At 54.3% G+C, this 17,681-nt stretch overlaps 1 protein-coding gene across 1 annotated transcript; it reads left to right on the forward strand.

The window, feature by feature from the left end:
• The first annotated feature begins 117 nt into the window (after nt 1-117).
• On the forward strand, nt 118-14,480 carry TRIP13 (thyroid hormone receptor interactor 13). The gene is made up of 13 exons (XM_061187626.1): nt 118-266; nt 1,068-1,233; nt 1,328-1,457; nt 2,163-2,218; nt 3,003-3,093; nt 4,356-4,428; nt 7,073-7,136; nt 7,941-8,027; nt 8,238-8,344; nt 10,015-10,168; nt 12,076-12,188; nt 13,183-13,252; nt 13,572-14,480. The coding sequence occupies exons 1-13, from the start codon at nt 175-177 to the stop codon at nt 13,665-13,667; spliced, it is 1,299 nt and encodes a 432-aa protein (XP_061043609.1). The 5' UTR covers nt 118-174; the 3' UTR covers nt 13,668-14,480.
• Nucleotides 14,481-17,681: the final 3,201 nt, after the last annotated feature.

A 17,681-nucleotide genomic window follows, 5' to 3' on the forward strand; every position in this document is an offset into this window, starting at 1 on the left:
TCCGGGTCAGGGGACGGGACGCTGCGCGCGGCAGGTTCGAAGCGCGGGCGCGGCCGGAGAGCTGAGGCTGCTGCGGTGGCGGCGGCGGCGGTGGCGGCGGCGGCGGCGTGGGGCGAGAGGCGGCGGCGGCGGCCGCGGTCCGGCCCGGTCCTCTCGGCTCCCGGCGGCGGCGCCATGGACGAGGCCGTGGGCGACCTGAAGCAGGCGCTGCCCTGCGTGGCCGAGGCGCCGACCGTCCATGTGGAGGTCCACCAGCGGAGCGGCAGGTGAGCCGGGCCCCGAGCCGACCGCGGCGCAACCCCGACCTGACAACACCCGACCTCGACCCGCTCCCCCGAGCCTGACCCCGACCAGATCCCGCCCTGACAGGAGCCGACTCCGATCCCGAGGCGGACTCCGGCCCGGCCCCGGCCCCAGCCGAGCCCGGGAACGCCGGGCTCTGGGACGGCCGGTCGCAGGAGTTCCGAGTCTGGGGAAACGGCCCTGACCCCGCACCCTCGCCCGCAGTCCCGACCCCCGGCGAACCCTGTCTGGCCTCGGTGGGCGGGGAGGGGCCGGGGCGCCGGGGGTGCCAGTGGCGGGCGGCGGGGTGGGTGTGCTCTAGGGGCAGCCGAAGGGCCTGCGAGGTCTGGGAAGCAGCGGGCAGGGGGCTGAAGGGGGACCGCAGCTCACGGCCTCGTCGCCCGCCGCCGCAGCTTGGGGCTTCCAGTCTCCGCTAATCACAGCCCTGTCACTGCGGCTGCGCTTTGCGGGCTTCGCGGTGGACCTCGCGTTGTCCAGCACAGCTCCAGCGTAGTGACTGACCTCCAGGAGCCCAGGGTGGCACCGACTCTTGCCGTCGCCCCTTCTCCGGATGGGGACCTGGGGCACAGAGCCCTTGGGCGGCTTCCCCAGGTCACGAGGAGTCCGCGCAGGTCTGCTCCCCAAGCAGGCCCTCCCGCCTGCCCTCTTCACTGCTGCCCTTTTCCCTGTTCCGCCTGTTTTTTTTTCTTTTTTTAAAATCACTTACTGTTAAAATGTTGGTTTTTAACTCAGACCTGATTTACACGTTTTGTTTGCTTTCCTAGCACTGCAAAAACAGAAGATCTAAAGCTGAGTGTGAGGAAGCTCCTCAACAGGCATAATATTGTGTTCGGCGATTACGCGTGGACTGAGTTTGATGAGCCTTTTCTGACCAGAAATGTGCAGTCTGTGTCCATTGTTGACACGGAATTAAAGGCTAAAGATCCACAGGTAACTTACTAATTCTCAGTGGCCCCGTGAACGTGCACTTGCTGTTTTGAGAGGGTGTTGTGTAGATTTATTTGATGTTTCCTTCTCATCGCAGCCCATTGATTTGAGCACGTGCACCATTGCACTTCACATCTTCCAGCTGAATGAAGATGGCCCCAGCAGTGAAAATCTGGAGGAAGAGACAGAAAATATAATTGCGGCAAACCATTGGGTGCTGCCTGCAGGTACCTGTGACAGTAACAGTAGGCAGAGCATGCCGAGAATGGGAGGTCGGAGGATGGCACGCGCCTTGGGCTTGTCAAGGAGATTTTGTCCGCTGTGTAGAATTTTAGAATGTTTTATCTGTTATGAAATAGAAAGTATATCACGACAGAGAAAGGTAGAAATTTCCAGTTTGAACCTATTTGGATGGATCCCTCAAAGGCAGTGCTAATTGAGAATTACACTGGTGCTCTTCTCTCCTGCCCAATTGGTGAGTCTTGCTGGACCACTCCTTTCTCCTGCCTTCTCGATGCTCCTCTGTGAACTTTGCCGATGGGGTCTAGCAGGCAGAATCCTGCTTCTAATCCGGGTTAGGCTTGATGTCCTAACGACTAGAATAGACCCGCCGCTCGGCCCTGCCGGAATGTCGGCTCGTGGGGAGAGTGGTGGGTTCAGGGTCTGCGCTTGTGTCCGAGCACAGGTCCACAAAGACAGGTGTGCAGAATAATATGACAGAGAGGTTAATTATCTATTCAAAGCCACGTGCGACTGCCATTTATTCAACATCTTTAATTTTAAGAACAATTTTAAAAGTCTGGCTTCTCTGTAACGGGAATTTTAGCTTACCGCGTGTGGAGCAGTGGAGGGCATCAGCGGCTCAGGGCAGACCTAGCCAGTAGGTGCAAGGCTTCCTTTCCTAAAAGTAGGTTGTTGTTTTATTCTCTCAGTTGAATTCCATGGACTTTGGGACAGCCTGGTGTATGATGTGGAAGTCAAATCTCACGTGAGTTGTGCATTTTTCCCAAAAGACCCCATTATTTGAAGTAGAATCATTATTGTGTCACTCTCTAGCACTCCTTAACTCAGATGGGCTTTTGTGAACACTGCTTACCAGCAGCCCATGTCCTGGATTTCTGTCCTGTGGGATTGCTCCTGAGTGGAGCTGCCCTCTGGGGAGTTCCCCTTGGGAGAAGGGGGCGTGTTGGGAGGGTGAAGACCACTTGCACTGGGTCACACGCTTGGTGTGACCAAGCACGTGCACAGGGTCACTCCCGTGGGCTGAGGAGGCAGTGCCGAGGGGCAGGTCTGAGCAGGTACCAACGTGTCTGAACCCCCTTCAAGGGGAAGAGTCCTTCTGCACGCTGGGGGGACACTAGGGGTCTGTCCCCACCACCCCTCATCACCCCAGGCTCCTCTAGGCAGCCACAGTGGACCGCAGAGCCCCGGCTGTTGTTCTTTCAGTGAATGGGCCGTGTGCTGGTCCACTGCTGTGTCCCAGAGGAAGGAGCTCACTCGTACTTGGCGTGTCCCTCAGTTGTTTTGTGTGTCGTTGGCATTTTAAATAAAAGTGATCTTCGTGTTCACCTTTTATCCTTAAAACAGTAACAGCCAGCGCTTGTCCTCTTATATCTCAAGTTACCGTCTGAGTTGAAAGCCTGTAGGTGTCTGGCAAGCGTCTGGCCATGGCAGTCTCTGAAGACTCCCGTCGCTCTGCTCGTTTAGGGCACGTTCAGCGGAACCTTTGCCTTGCCGGGGACTTTATCCGTATCTTTCCTTTCTCCACTCAGCTCCTTGACTATGTGATGACAACTTTACTGTTTTCAGACAAGAAGGTCGACAGCAATCTCATCACCTGGAACCGGGTGGTGCTGCTTCATGGTAAAGCATTACAGCTTTGTTTGACAAGATAAACTGCGTGAAACCAGGCTTCTACTCGTGCCTTTGTCCTCCTGCGAGGAGTTGCAGCTGCTTTTTTCTGGTGGGGCTGGAGTTGTCCTAGAGCGTCCTCCTCTGTGAAGCCAGTCGGGCTCACACTCTCAGGGCTTTGGTTACTTGACCCTTCATTTGGCAGCCACCTGATTATGCCTTGTGACTTTTTATACTATTATTAAACTTTTCAAATAACTGCCTTATTTTCCGATCGATTATGGACTCCTTAGGATAGCAGTTGTCTTGTGTTTCTTCTTAGTATCCTTAGAGCTTCCCTTGATGGGTAATAAACTGCAAAAGCCACACTTTACAGGACTCTGTCTAGTTCTTGGAGGAGAATACTGGGTTTTCTTTCTTAATGTCCCTGGAGAGAAAAGAATTGAGAGAAAACCCCAATTATAGTGAAGTAGGAGCTATAATTAAAAGGGTAATTAGCTTCTTTATACAATACAGATTGCAGGCGTGTATACAACTTTAAGAAAACAATGTCTTTTAAATAGCATATATCTTGGCAGATTGTCTTAATACCAGGGTGAGACTAGGCAATCAAGAGGTGTTTTAATTAGTGCAGTACATTACTTCCATTTAGAATTGGTTGTATATTTACTCTTAAACTATGGAAAATGCAGAAAATCAGAGTTGAACGTGTCAGCATTTTCTATTGGATGGGTTCATGCTTCCACATCAGTTACCTCAGAGTTCCTGCAAAACGCTGTGCTAAGTGACACACACTCAGGACACAAGCCCTCGCCTTACCACTCTCCCTGTGTAGCGTGGCGTTTGGGCCCACGTCCAGGTAACGAGTGAAAGATGGTGGTTCCGTGGGCTTCAGAAAGAGCAAACGTCAGTGCCTTCAGGGTCCTGATGGTTACCAGGAAAGGTGTGTTTGACCTTTGAAAGGTGGATTTTCATAATCAGTGGATTTCATAGAGGACGTGTGGGGACGAGGAGGATGTCAGTGAAGATGTGAAGATGTGGACAAAGAAACGTGGAGCGGATTGTGGGCCAGGAGGCATACTTGGTGATGTTTTCTAGCATTTACACCGCTAGCAGATTTCTTTGTAAGTTCATAAGCGGTACTTGTGGTAATAACATTCGTAGCACTGAAGTCTGTTTGTTATCTTATATCCTGTGGATAATGCAACTACTGTTGTTTGACAAATTCGTTATAGCACTGACTTAAAAACATATTTGCTTGCATTTTGTTACAGGTCCTCCAGGAACTGGAAAAACATCCCTGTGTAAAGCTTTAGCCCAGAAATTGACCATCAGACTCTCAAGCAGGTAACTTGGGTAATTTGAGAGAGGAGAGCCACAGAAGTGGGTTTGCCAGGTTTTCAGTTATAACAACGGAAACTGTTTTTATTTTTAAATCATTTTACATGAATAGTAGGTCTCTGTCTTTCAATGTAAATTAACGAATTCTTCTGTACTCAGCGTTGTCTTGAGTTATGATTCCAGTCTTTTTAAACGTGTTGAGACTTGCTTTATGACCAGCACGTGGTCTCTCCTGGTGACTGTCGCCCCACGTGCACTTAGGACGTGTTTCTGCTCTCGTTGGGTCGACTGTTCCATGTGTGTTAGCTCAGGACGTTGATGTCCATGCTGATCATCTGTCTGCTGTTCTGTCGCTTCCTGGGAGGACTGTCCAAGCCTAGCGCTGGGTTTGTCTGTTCCTCCTTGAGTTTTGTCAGTTTTGGGGTTTATAGTTTTATCACATTTAGGGAATATTTGGCTGTTATCTTTTCCACTAATTCCCCTGCGCTCTGCATTTGTTTACATGTTAGACTGCCTGATGTTGTCCCACAGGCCGCTGATGTGCTCTTCTGGTTTTTTCAGGTTTTTAAAATTTTCTGTCTGTGTTTCATTTTGGATAGTTTTCTGCAGTATACGATCTGTTTTTAATTCTGTTCAGTGAAATGTTCGTTTCTGATAGTGTATTTTTCTTTGGAGATTCTGTTTGGTTCCTTTTATACTTGCATTTCTTGTCCCATTGTGTTTTTGGTAACTCCTTGGGTAAGTGTATGATAGCTGTCTTATGCTCCGTCTAGCAAGTCCGTTGTCGTTATCATCTGGGTCTGGTTACGGGACACATGTTTCTGCTTCTTGGCGTGTCAGGTAACTTTTGATTGAATGCGGACGTTATGGTTTCAAGCGTCTGGATTCTGTGGTCTGTCTTTAATGACTGCTGGGTTTTGTTCTGGCAGGCGTTTGTGTACTTGTCTTTGGTGTGATCCTTTTGAGGTCTCTTTTTAAGCTTTGTTCGAGAGGGGTCTTGATGTGGTCTAGGCTTAACGCTCAGGTGGGGCCCTTCTCGGGTCTCAGTTGAGCCCCTGAATGAGCAGCGAGTACTCTGCACCTTGGCTGTTGGGTCCTTGAACACTCCCGGCCTGTGAGCGCCAGGGTTTCCCTACTCACACACACCACATATCCAGGAAAGACTCCAGGGCCCCGTGATGGTTTCTGGAGCTTTATTCCTGTGTATCCCCCTCCTCTCTGGAACCCTGCTCTGTAGCCTCCAGACACCTCAGGCTCCTTGAACTCTGGCCTCTGTCTCGTCGACTCAGCCTGATGGCCACTCTTCTTGGGTCCCCCCCACGGTCGCTGTTGGAAGGTGCTCCAGGCAGGAAGTCAGGGCGGTCGCGCTCGCCCCATTGCCCTCCTCTCGGGTCACCGTCCTCCAGAGCTGTCGTCCAGTGCCTGTCACAGACGTTGTTTCATCTGTTCTGACTGGTTTTCTAGTTGGTTAAGGCAGAAGGTAAATATGATCCCTGTTGATCTAGTATGACTAGAAGAGGAAATCTTGTGAGATTTACTTTTAAATCTATTTTGTTTTCAAAAATGTCTTATAAGTAGGGAAATTGCTTTATTTCAACCCTTTTTTTTATGTTTAGTAATTTGGCGTTTGTCTTTACATAGTGAAATGCATCTGTGTTTTGAAGACCTCTTAAGGGCAGTTTCCTAAGCCACCAGAGGGGGAGGTGTTATTACAAGAAATGTGACTTTTCCAGTACAAAGATCTGGAAATCTGTACTTATTTTGTGGCAAAAAGAAGCCTTAGCAAGCCTTTTTCGCCCACTTCACTTAATAATCAAAATGCTTTATAATTAATTTTGTTTAATAGTCAACCCGATCTGTATTCATTAGGTTGTCTGTCTTCCCCTTCTCCTATTTTGTTAAACAGAATTAGTAAATGGTCTTTTTCAACTGGAAAATTAATGATACTTTTTAAAAGTAATTCTTTTTCTTCTGTGGACTTTTGACATGAAAGAAACTGTGAGGAGGACCGGGGAGTTAGCTTTTCTCGGGCCTGTTTCCTGTTCGATTTTAGTCAGAACTGAGTGCATCCAGATCTCTTACCACCTCCTTGGTGGCTGGAGTGTTAGTGCTGGATTTCAGTCGGTATGTGTTCAGGTTCCCTTTTGAGCTTTCCAGGGCTCTAGGTTTGCAGGAAGTGATTTTGTGCTGGAAAACAAATTGTCACATTCTTTACGGTTTTGTGGAAGGAGGAAAAAATGTTCCGCTCTGGCCAAAAAATTTTTCGTGCTTGTGTTTTGATTTGTTTGCTGTGTTAGTACAGGTAATGCTTTTTCAACATGGAAGTGTAAATTATAAGTAGATTTAAAATGAGAGGGATTTTATTCTTGCTTTAATTCAAATGAAGATACTGTTCAGTTCGAGAAACTTAATTTGCTCCATCTAGAACTATTGATGGTGATGCATCTTGTTAGATTTTTCGTAATTTTTAGTATATAGCTTGCGAGGTCGCTTGATCGTGTGTCAGTGGCTGTAATGATTTAGCAAAGTAGCCATTCTCAACCTGCTGGGCATTTGAGAGATGTTGCATTAATGAGGTGGAGGCGGCTGCCGCTGCGGAGGCTGCGGACTGATTTGTAACAATTGCTGTGACTCTTTTTTCCCATCTTAGGTACCGGTATGGCCAGTTAATCGAAATAAACAGCCACAGCCTGTTCTCTAAGTGGTTTTCAGAAGTAAGTGTTAGTACGAATTCCATCCAGTTCTCTGGATTGTCAGCCATGCAGTTGAAAAGTTGTCCGGTAGATTAGGCAAACTTTCTTCTCCAAAAGCTTTAGGAGAGAAAGAGGTGAAATGGGAAAGTGAACAAGGGGCTGACTTTGTGGTCAGAGAAAACTTCCAGAGCTCAGCGGTAACTTGGAAATAGTCTGAGGCCTGAGAGGACCCTCTGCCCGTCACATCCAGACCTCTGACTGGGTGGGACAGGAAGTTCAGTGTAACCTTAGGAGGGAGGGGTCTGCCTTCTAACGGGCGGCACCCCTCAGCGGAGCATGCGCTTGGGGCTTGAGCCTCGTTCACCATCTGTGAACTGAGGGACTCCAGCCAGGTGATGTCACAGGTGCCCCTCACCTCTGAAAGGCTCTGCCGCGGGCACCTGTGTCAGGAGGTCCCCCTGGTGGATGGTGAGTGGGGACAGGGAGTGCCCATAAGGGGTGCACCGGGCCGGTTTGCACGCGAGACCCAGGCTGTCCTGGTCGTGAGGACGACTGGGAAAGGAAAGAAGGGAAGACAGGGGGGCCAAGGTGTGAGTCACCTGAGCCATGCATGCATTCCTGGCCCACAAAGCCAGGAGGGAGGACATCTGGGTTCTCTGCAGACCTGGCTTCTCTGGTTCAGGGAGTTTTCCGAGGGGCCGTCAGGAGATGGTGGGCTTGTGCGGCCACCTGGGGTCAGAGCGAAGCCAGGTGGGGACAGTGGGCACATGTGCACCAGGCAGCTTGATGAGTGCAAGTGGGTAATAAAGAGTGTTTTGCTTCCAGAGTGGCAAGCTGGTAACTAGGATGTTCCAGAAGATTCAGGACTTAATTGATGACAAAGATGCTCTGGTGTTTGTGCTGATTGACGAGGTACGTGTGTTCAGACTTTAAACCTGTGACTGGAGGAGGCTCGAGACTGAGGGGCCTCGTAAATCGCTGGGGCGGGTCCAGCCCCCGCAGGCTCTGTGCCCTGCAGTCCTTGCCCCTTGGGCACCCCTCTCATCAGGCTCACGGTGCAGGTGCGCGTGCCCACACCTGCGTCTGCCCAGCTGACAGCGCCCCGTTGCTCCGTCCCTACAGGTGGAGAGCCTAACGGCCGCCCGCAATGCCTGCAGGGCGGGTGCCGAGCCTTCGGATGCCATCCGCGTAGTCAACGCCGTGTTGACCCAAATCGATCAGATCAAAAGGTAACGCTGTGCACAGCGGGCTTGCGTGAGAAGCACGGACACTGCCCAGCCTTACTCCCAGCTTTTCTAGCTAAGAACGCATCTGGCGTTGAGCGTGGGCTCTGTCTTCTCCACACTTGAGGCAGCTTGTACTAAATGCATGTTTTAGAAATTAAGTATTTTTTCTTTATTAAAGTATTAAAAATGCAAAACAAACCTTGGGTGTGGAGAAGATGTATGCCGTGCAGAGAAGCAAAATGTAGTGTCTGAGTTAGTGCCAGCAGGCCCCGGCGGCGGTGGTCGTTGAAGGGCCGGCACTGGGCGGGTGGAGCGCCAGCTGCTCGCCCCTCACGGGGCCGGGCTTCGCGTGTCCGCAGTCCAGCCTCGCCCTCCAGGCCTGTGGCCAGCGTGCCCAAAGCCGATCAGCTCTCGGGGGCGGCTCCTGACGCAGGAGAAGCCCCGTGTGCTCTGTGCAGTGGCTCTCCCGCTGCTCTCCGCGTGCCGCGCTCAGAAGTGGGCCTGCTGAGTGGAGGGCCGTGAGCCTCCCTGTGCTGTGTCAGACGTTACCCTGGCCGTCACAGTGCTCCTCACAGCGGAGGGCATCTTCATTGTCTGTTGGGGTCAGCTGCAGGCGTCCCCTGCTGCTTCTGCAAGCGAACTTTGTGTGAGGTGTAGACCCTCTTGTCTCTGCCTCCTCACCCCACGCCCCCGCTCTTCGGTCTGGTTTCTCCCCCGCCACTGCCCCCTCGTCCACCCCAGCGCTTAGTGCGGAACCGTCCGCGGCATTCGGCCCCCGGGGGCCCCTCCCTCTCTCCGCTCTCCTGACCGCTCAGTGTCTGCTGCCAGCGTCTCCCCGGCATCTCTGGGTGGGAGGAGGGGCCTGCACTCCCGCCCTGCTCACGGCTCTGGTGGGCGAGCCTCCATCGAAGACCTGTACGTCCACATGGTCCCCGGCCCTCGTTCGGCCCAGAAACCCCAACTCCCTGCGGTTCCCATTGGCCTGATGGCCTTGCTGCGCACCCACTGCTCAAGGCAGAAGATGGGGCCCCCGGACCACCCCCGTCACTCCGGGAGGAGTGGAGACTGGGGCTCTGGTTTGTCTCTCACCCCGCTCACCTCACGCTGCCTCTGTGCGGGTCTGACCGTTTGTGAAAAGCCCGAGCCCCGGACGAGGGTCCCAGCGGCCTGTGTGCGCCCTCCGCGCAGCCTGGGCTCACCAGCCTCCTGGCCCGTGTGCCCGCCCCGCCCCGGGCTCACCCTGCTCACCCTGCAGAGGGCTGTGTACCTGTGTATGGCCGTGCCCAGGCAGGCGGGAGTGTAGGTGCTGGGGGCTCGGGGGCGCGCGCAGAGGTGAGGGGTTCGCCGTGGGTGGAAGGCAGGGGGATGTCAAGCAGGGGCCTGGGAGAGCTTTCCGGGAGGCAGGGGAGCGACCAGGGCACGGCCCGGGGAGGGTCTGCTGTGTTGTAGCCAGGAGAACCTGGCAGGAGTTGGGGGTCAGGCAGGAGCTCAAGGCGCAGGGCTTCAGAAGGCCTCGCGGGCAGGTGTGCGGAGGGGGAGTGTAGCCGGCTGAAGGGCGCTGGCTGAATGCCCGGGACCTTGGTGGCCGTCTGTCCTGACGCTCCTCGTGTCGGGTCAGGTGTGGTCGAGTCCCTACAGCATGGGGTGACCGGTCCTCACCTCTCTGTCCGCAGGCACTCCAACGTGGTGATCCTGACCACTTCCAACATCACGGAGAGGATCGACGTGGCCTTCGTGGACAGAGCTGACATCAGGCAGTACATTGGGCCGCCCTCCGCAGCAGCCATCTTCAGAATCTACCTCTCCTGCCTGGAAGAACTGATGAGGGTACCTTGGTTTTTTTCTCTCTCTCCTAATCAGTAGATTTCTTATGTTTTCTTAGCTCGCTGACGTAGCCTAATACATCTGGTTCCAATGTAGAATGAGGTCTCTCAACCTGACATCAATCATCTCCTGAGATTGAAAGTTACAATTGTTGGGGACTTCCCTGGTGGTCCAGTGGTTAAGGCTCTGTGTTTCCACTGCATGGGGTGAGGGTTCGATCCCTGGTCGGGGAGCTGAAATTGCACGGGCCACGTGGTGAGGCCAAAAAAAAAAAGAAAGCTACGGTTGTTGTATCTGCAGGTTGAGCGAATAGTCGAAATCACAGCCACTGGTCCAGTATTTTGCTGATCATCGTGGTGCTTTGACCTGCTGATCTGCAGGTGCCGAGTGAGTGGGGTGTGGGCCTGTCCCGGACCTCACGGCCTCTGCAAGTGACCTGCTCTCTGCGCCTCGATTTCCTCCCCTGAGAGAGGAAGAACGGTAGTGGTCCTGGTTCACAGGGAGGTCACCGGACTGGAGGTCGTAGTTCACAGGGAGGTCGTCGGCTGCAGGGTTGGCGGCCCCAGGTTCTGCCGTCAGCGCGAGCACAGTGGCAGCGAGCGCGTGCATGGTCACCGTCTGCCTCTCGCGAGTCGGTCTCAGGGCCTGCGTGTGCCCGTGGGCCGTAACCGAGCCAGCCAGCAAATGGGGATGTATACAGCGATCGCCAGGCTGGCAGCCTTGTAACCGGCTGGGGGATGGGACCGCTGCCTGCACCACGGAGTGGGGGCCCCAGCGTCCTCACAAGGGTGACCCGGCCTCTGACGGGGACGGGAGCTGGTCTCCGCCCGGGGTGCGCTGTCCCGGCGCGCGGGCCCTCCTGCTTTCCCGCGCCTTGGGGGGCGGGGTGGGGCGTGGGGCTTTGACGTGGTGCCGCCGTTTAGGAGCCTGCGTGGTGGGGATCCTGCTGGAGGCCCCCGGGTGCCTTCCCGGGGAGCCGCGTCGCACTGTGCTGCGAGTCCGGGGGCTGCCCTGAGGTTTCGCCAGGCGTTCGGACGTTTTCTGGGAGCCGAGTGCCTGGAGCAGGTGTCGTTTCTTAGACGGTTTATGGGAAATGAAGACATTCCGATGTGGCAGAGGTTTGGCCGGTCCTGAAGGCTGTCGGCGTGGGACTGTGGCCCTGCGCTGTCAGGAGCCTGCTGGACGGCTCAGGTCCCTGGGGGGTCCGCGGAGGCCGCAGGGAGCCTGAGGGAGTGTCATGCAGTCAGGTGGGAAGGTCAGAACACACCCAGCACAGACCCTGTTGCTTAGTTTTACCTACGACCCCCACCAGCCCTCCCAAATGTGCAGCCAGACCTCTTCTTTCTCCTCTCGTGGCTCCTGAATCAGACGGTGTGGCAGCGTCAGCGTGGCAGCCTGACAGTTTAGCGCGGGTGCTTGGGAAGGAGCGTCCCACGTGCAGACACGTGGTCTGGGAGGTGAACTCTAGGACCCGGGTCCATGGTCAGTTAGAGACTGTCTGTCATTCCACCAAATGAGAGTCTTGATTTTAAAACAGTGAACAGAGACCCTCCTTGAAAGGCCGGCCAAGTCCGGCTCCAGGGCCCAACTCTGTCCATTGTGGGATGTGACGCATGGTTGAAACTGAATATCGGGCTGGACTCAACACCTCTGAGTTCCTCCCCACCTGACACGTGCTGAGGACATGTTTTGCCCACAGGAGCAGCAGGGGCTGAGCCGCTGTGGCTTCTGAGACATGTTTTGCTGTCTGTATTCTTGCCTTTGTTAGAAGAAGCGGGGCTGTGTGAGAGAGCTGCTTCCTGGGGCCTGTGCAGGTCCAACGGCCCTACTTGGATTTCTGAGATGTGACGTGGAGTGTGTCTGCCGTCTAAGTGCTGTCCCTGTTGCTGACCCTCCCTCTGTCCCCGCAGTGTCAGATCATATACCCTCGCCAGCAGCTGCTGACCCTCCGCGAGCTGGAGATGATTGGCTTCATTGAAAACAACGTGTCCAAGTTGAGCCTCCTTCTGAGTGAAATTTCAAGGTGAGCACTGACCTCACTTTTGTAACCAAGAGAAGCCCGTTTGCTTTGGGATTGGCGGGGAGGGTGTAGTAATTGCCTGTGGCAGCCGGGGTGGTAGTTTGGGGTCAGACGGCAGGGGCTTGATCCCGAGGCATCGCACACGCGCCAGAAGCCCCCCAGCCTCCCCGACCCTGGGCTCCTGGGCAGGAGGGTGGAGGGCAGCTGCCCTCCTGCCTCCTAGACGTGACAGTGGACCGTGAACAAAGTGCTGCCCTTGTATCTGGAAAGACGTTCAGATTAAGGCTCTCTTTGACACATTACTGATTCCTTAAGCAGTATCTGTTAAACTTTTACAAATTGGCAAGAAAATAAAATGGAGGCTTTTGCTTTGATAAGCAAACAGTTAAACAATTAAACAATTACGGCGCTAAGCTTGGTGCTTTGGGAAATAAAGGAAAGTGGTCCAGCTGCCTGGGCACCGAGGGACACGTAACACGTGAGCATCGAGAATCGTGGGCATACCTGCTCGAGGCCCAGGCTGGTAGCGCTTTCAAGTTCTCAGATGGCCTTGGTGATCAAGGGAAGCTGGGAAATGGAGCAGAGCCCCGAAGGACCGTTAGAATTTGCATAAACTGGAGAGAAATCAGGAAGGCTGCGGGGGCCCTTAGGTGGGCTGCGCTGCAGACACCAGCTGGTGGCGCTGGCGGGGCCTGGGGGGGGTGGAGTCACTACCAGTTGGAGAGATTTAGTTAAAGTGGCTGAGGTGGGACAGAGGAGAGCAGTTCAGAGACTTGGGCAAAAATTCACCAAGACGTGAACCAGCCCGGTTCCCGGGGGAGCCCTTGCTGCCAGCCGTGTGCCCACCTCACTGTGCTCCTTGCGAGGCTGCGGGTGGCGTCAGGACCCTGTCCTGGCCCCCCTCGAGGGGCTCTGGGGGAGGGACGTGCAGGGTCTAGTCCGGAAACATGCAGCGGTCCGTGTGGAGTTGACGCCCCGAGTGTGGTTACGTTCACAGGAAGAGTGAGGGCCTCAGCGGCCGTGTCCTGAGAAAACTCCCTTTTCTGGCTCACGCTCTGTACGTCCAGGTGAGTCCCCGGCCGAGCTCCGCCTCCGGGCCCTGTTCCGCCGCCGCCCGCTCTGTCCAGCAGGGTGTGGCCTCGCTGAGAGTCCCACTTGCCACCATTGGGGTCTCTGCCTCACTTCACGTTTCTGAAGCGACGGGCTCCTGGGGCAGTGGGAGGAGGTGGCCGTGTGTCTGCTCACCCCTCGCTGGCACGTCGAGCGCTCACGTGCAGGCCCTCCCTGCCTCCTCGGAGGTGCTTGTGCCCTGGGGGGCGGGGGGCGGGCGCTGCCGGGTGGCCCCTCCGAGGACGAGAACCCGCACGATGCCGTCTGTCTTTCCAGGCCCCCAGCATCACCATCGAGGGCTTCCTCCAGGCCCTGTCTCTGGCCGTGGACAAGCAGTTTGAAGACAGAAAGAAGCTCTCGTCGTGTGTGTGACCTGGCGCCCCCGTCTGCGTTCTCGGTGAGCGCACAGCAGGGAGGCGACAGGCTTCTCTCACAGCAGCGCCCGCCCCGGCAATCTCCGAGCCCGTGGCTGAGCCTTGCCGGCCAGAAACCCACAGACCGGTGGTGTTCAAGAAGCGTGTTATATTTACGTACTTTTAAACGCGTGTTAGAAGACAAACAGCCTGTCGTTTTCTCTGTTTTAAAAGACGATCATCTGAGCTCTGTGTCTCTTTGTAGAGAACCGTCTAGATGTCCTTATTCTAGCCTGCCTCCGGTTGACTGGGCCCAAAATGCTGACAAGTTTGTTTAAAAAAGATGACTAATGTAAGTTTTATAGAAGCGAAGCAGAAACTACATTGCCTTAAATAAGAATGTAATCATAGCATTAAAAGAGAAGTACACATCACTCAAGGCAAGGCAGCATTTGCTTCCTGCTGTGAGCTTGTTCGGTTTAGTGCAGACATTTCGGAGACTGATGACTAGGAAAAACCTGTTCCTACGTTAACAGCAATCGAGAAGAAAATTCTAGGGCAGGTGCTCTTCTCAGTAAGCAGACAGGCTCCGCTTGCGGGGGAGGAGCAGCTGACGCGGGCGAGCCTCCCTGGTGTCCAGTGCAGGCCGGCGTTTCGGGGACGTTTCATGGTCAGTCACGGCTCAAATGCAGATTGATGTTAACAGGTGTAAAATACATTGGCCAATAATGGATGTATTCCACAGAATATCGTGTTTGTTGCTTTCATCTCATGCTAAAATAAATTTCATATTAGTGTTTCGTATACATTTTTAAAAGAACACGTTACCTTTTGTCACAGAACTTCTTAAGTATTAAAATTGTTTTTCCAAAATTTTCTCATTTTGATTCTCTTATCACTCTCAAATGCTTTGAGTTTTATTTTAAAATTACAGGATCACTTGACTTTTAGCCTGTTTTACGCCTTGAGGTGAAGGTGCATCGTCTGCAGGTGGCTGTGCAGCCCAGGGAGGCCTTGGGTCAGGGCTGGGCTGGGAATGGGAGGATCCGAGTTTCCGCCCCTGGGCCGTCAGCCGTGCTTGGCTCCGGTCAGATCCAGGACTAGAGTGACTGCAGCCCTGGGGCCGGGGCCTGGCTCTGTGGTCTCAAGACCCTGAAATAGGGTGAAAGTGGCGTCTCTGGGCCCTGGGGTCAGAAGAGGGGAGGGGGTGCTCCACGCTCCAGGGTTGCTACTGAAGTGCCCAGCGTCCAGGTGTCCAGACGGGAGGAGAGGGGAGCCCGGGGCCGGGCCGGCGCAGAGGCATAGACAGATGAGCGCGGGGGCAGCGGGGGAGGGAAGCCCCGAGAGGGGCGGCGGGGCCTGCGACACAGGTCTGAGTGGGCTCTGCCGGGCCGTTTCCCAGGACGTGGGTATGTCTGACGCCGCCGCCTCTGGGCACCAGGGGGCAGCGCTGCTCCGCGGGACGGACAGCAGGGGCTCCGGGTTCAGCCAGGGCCCCGGGGCGGGGCGAGAGTGGTCAGCAGAGACGGCCAGCCTTGCCCCGCGCTCCTGTTCAGGCGCTCTGGCCTCCTCCCCCGCTGCCATGTGTGCGCGTGCCCACGGGGCACCGGCACCTGCGTGCCAGCCAGGTGGGGGCGGGAACACGGATGCTCCGCGCCCGTCTTGCCTCCTCAGGCCCCAGCTCACTCGGGGGGGGGGGGGGGCGGGCCGGGCCCCCCAGGCAGAGGACGCAGACCCCGGGCGCCTCACCGGGCACAGGCTGTCGTGGGCACGTTCTGGGCCGCGGCCAAAAGCCCGAGACGCGAGTGGCCGGGCCCTGGGGCCAGGGTGGGTCCGCGCGGCCCACCCCGTGGGGACAGCTTCCTGTGCGGCACCGGTGAGGCGGCAGAGCGCTGGCACCAGGAGGCCCGCCGGACACGGCGCCCGCTGGCCAGGCCTCTCCTGAGCCCCCGGCCCGACCCCTCAGCCGGAGGGGCGCCCTGCGGGAGAGGACGCGGACACGGGGCGGACGGAGCAGAACTTCCCAGGCAGGATGACCCGGAGCACGAGGCGACGGGGATGGCGAGGGCGATTCTCACGGTCACGCCACCGAGGAGCCAGGCGCTGAGCTGAGGGCGCCGGGGCCGCAGCCCCTCCACCCGGCTTGGAGGTGACACCTGGCAGAAAGGCCCCAGGAGCAAGCTGACGACTACGGCTCCGCCGCCTGCCCCTCCCGAGCCTGGAGGCCCTTCTGTGGAGGCCGTGGTTCCCGCCCGAGGGCCCGTGACTCCAGCGAAGCGGTGCCCCAGGGCGGCGGCTCCTGTCACCATGGCAACGCGGTGGCAGCCTCTCTCCGCGGGCTGAAGTGTCCTTTGTGATGGGGAGGTGGGTTTCCGTCCCCTGAGTTCTGATTTCCGACTCTAACTTCCTCCCTCGACCATCTGCTTACTGTTCAGAACAGGAAATATTTTGTTCTCAGTCACCTTATATCATTCAGAACTGGAACCTTCTTTCTCTCTCACCTGAGCTGTCACTTACGGATGGAAACCTTTATCCTCTATCATCTCCAGATTTATCTATTCCAACCGGAAACCTTCTCTTTCGCTAACGTGAGTTAGCCTTTGTTCCTGGAAGCTTCTTTGTCTATAATCTGGGTTCGCATTTGTTATTGGAAGCCTTCCTCCTCTAGCAATCACCTCAGTTAGAATTTACGACAAGACAGTTTCTTCCCCTGCCACCCAAGTCATTATTACTGACTGGAAACCTTCTTCATTATCACTTGCGTCGTCATCTGTGACTGCAAACCTTCCTCCTCTGTCCCCCGACGTCGTTCACAACGCGAAGGCTCTTTTCTCTTTCAGAGAATCATCACGTCTCAGGGGAATCCCTTCTTTCTGTATCACCTGGGCTGTCTGTGGCTGCAAACTACCTTCTCAGTCGCTCGATGTGCCTCTGTGACAAGCGGTCTTCTGTCTGGACCACCTGAGTTATGATTTATGATCAGGAAACTTCTTTCTGCGTCACCCGACTTGGGTTTTATGACTGGAAAGGTTTTTGTGGCCTGAGTGACCATTTATGACTAGAAACTTCGCCCTGTGTCACGGTAGTTACCACTTAGGGCTGGAGACCGTATTTATCTGTCTCCTGATTTAGCATTTGTGACTGGAGGTCATCTCTTTCTACCCCCGGTGTTGTCACTTATGACTGGAAACCGTCTTTCACCATCACCTGAGCTATCATTCCTGACTGGAAACTTTTCTTTTTTACTAGTTTTGAGCAGCAACCTTCAGTTTTGCCCCCTGAGTTGTCATTTGTGACTGTTATCCTTCTTCCTCTGGCGCCCGAACCCTCATTGACGACAGGACGTCTTCTGTCCTGTCACCTGAGTCATCACATAAGGCTGGAACATTTCCTCCTCTGTGACCCTGTTGCCTTCGTGACGGGCAGTCTTCTTTTTCTGTGATCCGAGTTATCGTTTGTGATGGAAACCTTTTTTTTTTTATGATGTTGGTTACCATTTACGACTGGAAACCTTCTTTCTCTATCGCCTAGTTATCATTCATGACTGAAGTTTTTTTCTCCCCTGATTGATCATTTATGACTGAAAAATCTTCTTTCTCCATAATTTATGACTTGTACCTTGTCTCTTTATCACCTGACATCATTCAGGCCTGGAAACCTTCCTTCTCTCTCACCTGAGTTATCATTTATGAGTGAAACCTTTTTTCTCTGTCACCCGAACTATCACTAATTATTGGAAACCTTTCTTTTTCTGTCTTATTTATGACTAGAAACCTTTTCTCTATCATCACCTTAGTTCTCTATTTTGACTAGGAACCTTCTTTCTGTATCACCTGAATGATTATTTATGACTGGAAACCTTTCTTTCTCTATAATATAAGTCTTCATTTGTGACTCAAAACCTTCTTCTCTAGCTTATGAATTATCACTATAACTGGAAGTGTTCTTTCCCTATCACCTGAGTTACAATTTTTGACTGAAAACATTTCATTTTCTCTCACCTGAGTTTCTCTATCACCTGAGTTATTATTTA

The sequence above is a fragment of the Eubalaena glacialis genome, chromosome 4 (genome assembly GCF_028564815.1).
Source record: "Eubalaena glacialis isolate mEubGla1 chromosome 4, mEubGla1.1.hap2.+ XY, whole genome shotgun sequence".
NCBI lineage: Eukaryota > Metazoa > Chordata > Mammalia > Artiodactyla > Balaenidae > Eubalaena > Eubalaena glacialis.

Excerpts from the sequence above, each read along its gene's own strand:
- TRIP13 (XM_061187626.1), top strand. The coding sequence starts at position 175 with ATGGACGAGGCCGTGGGCGACCTGAAGCAGGCGCTGCCCTGCGTGGCC. Across the intron at positions 1,234-1,327 it reads TAAAGGCTAAAGATCCACAG|CCCATTGATTTGAGCACGTG; the intron begins GTAACTTACTAA and ends TTCTCATCGCAG. Across the intron at positions 3,094-4,355 it reads CCGGGTGGTGCTGCTTCATG|GTCCTCCAGGAACTGGAAAA; the intron begins GTAAAGCATTAC and ends ATTTTGTTACAG.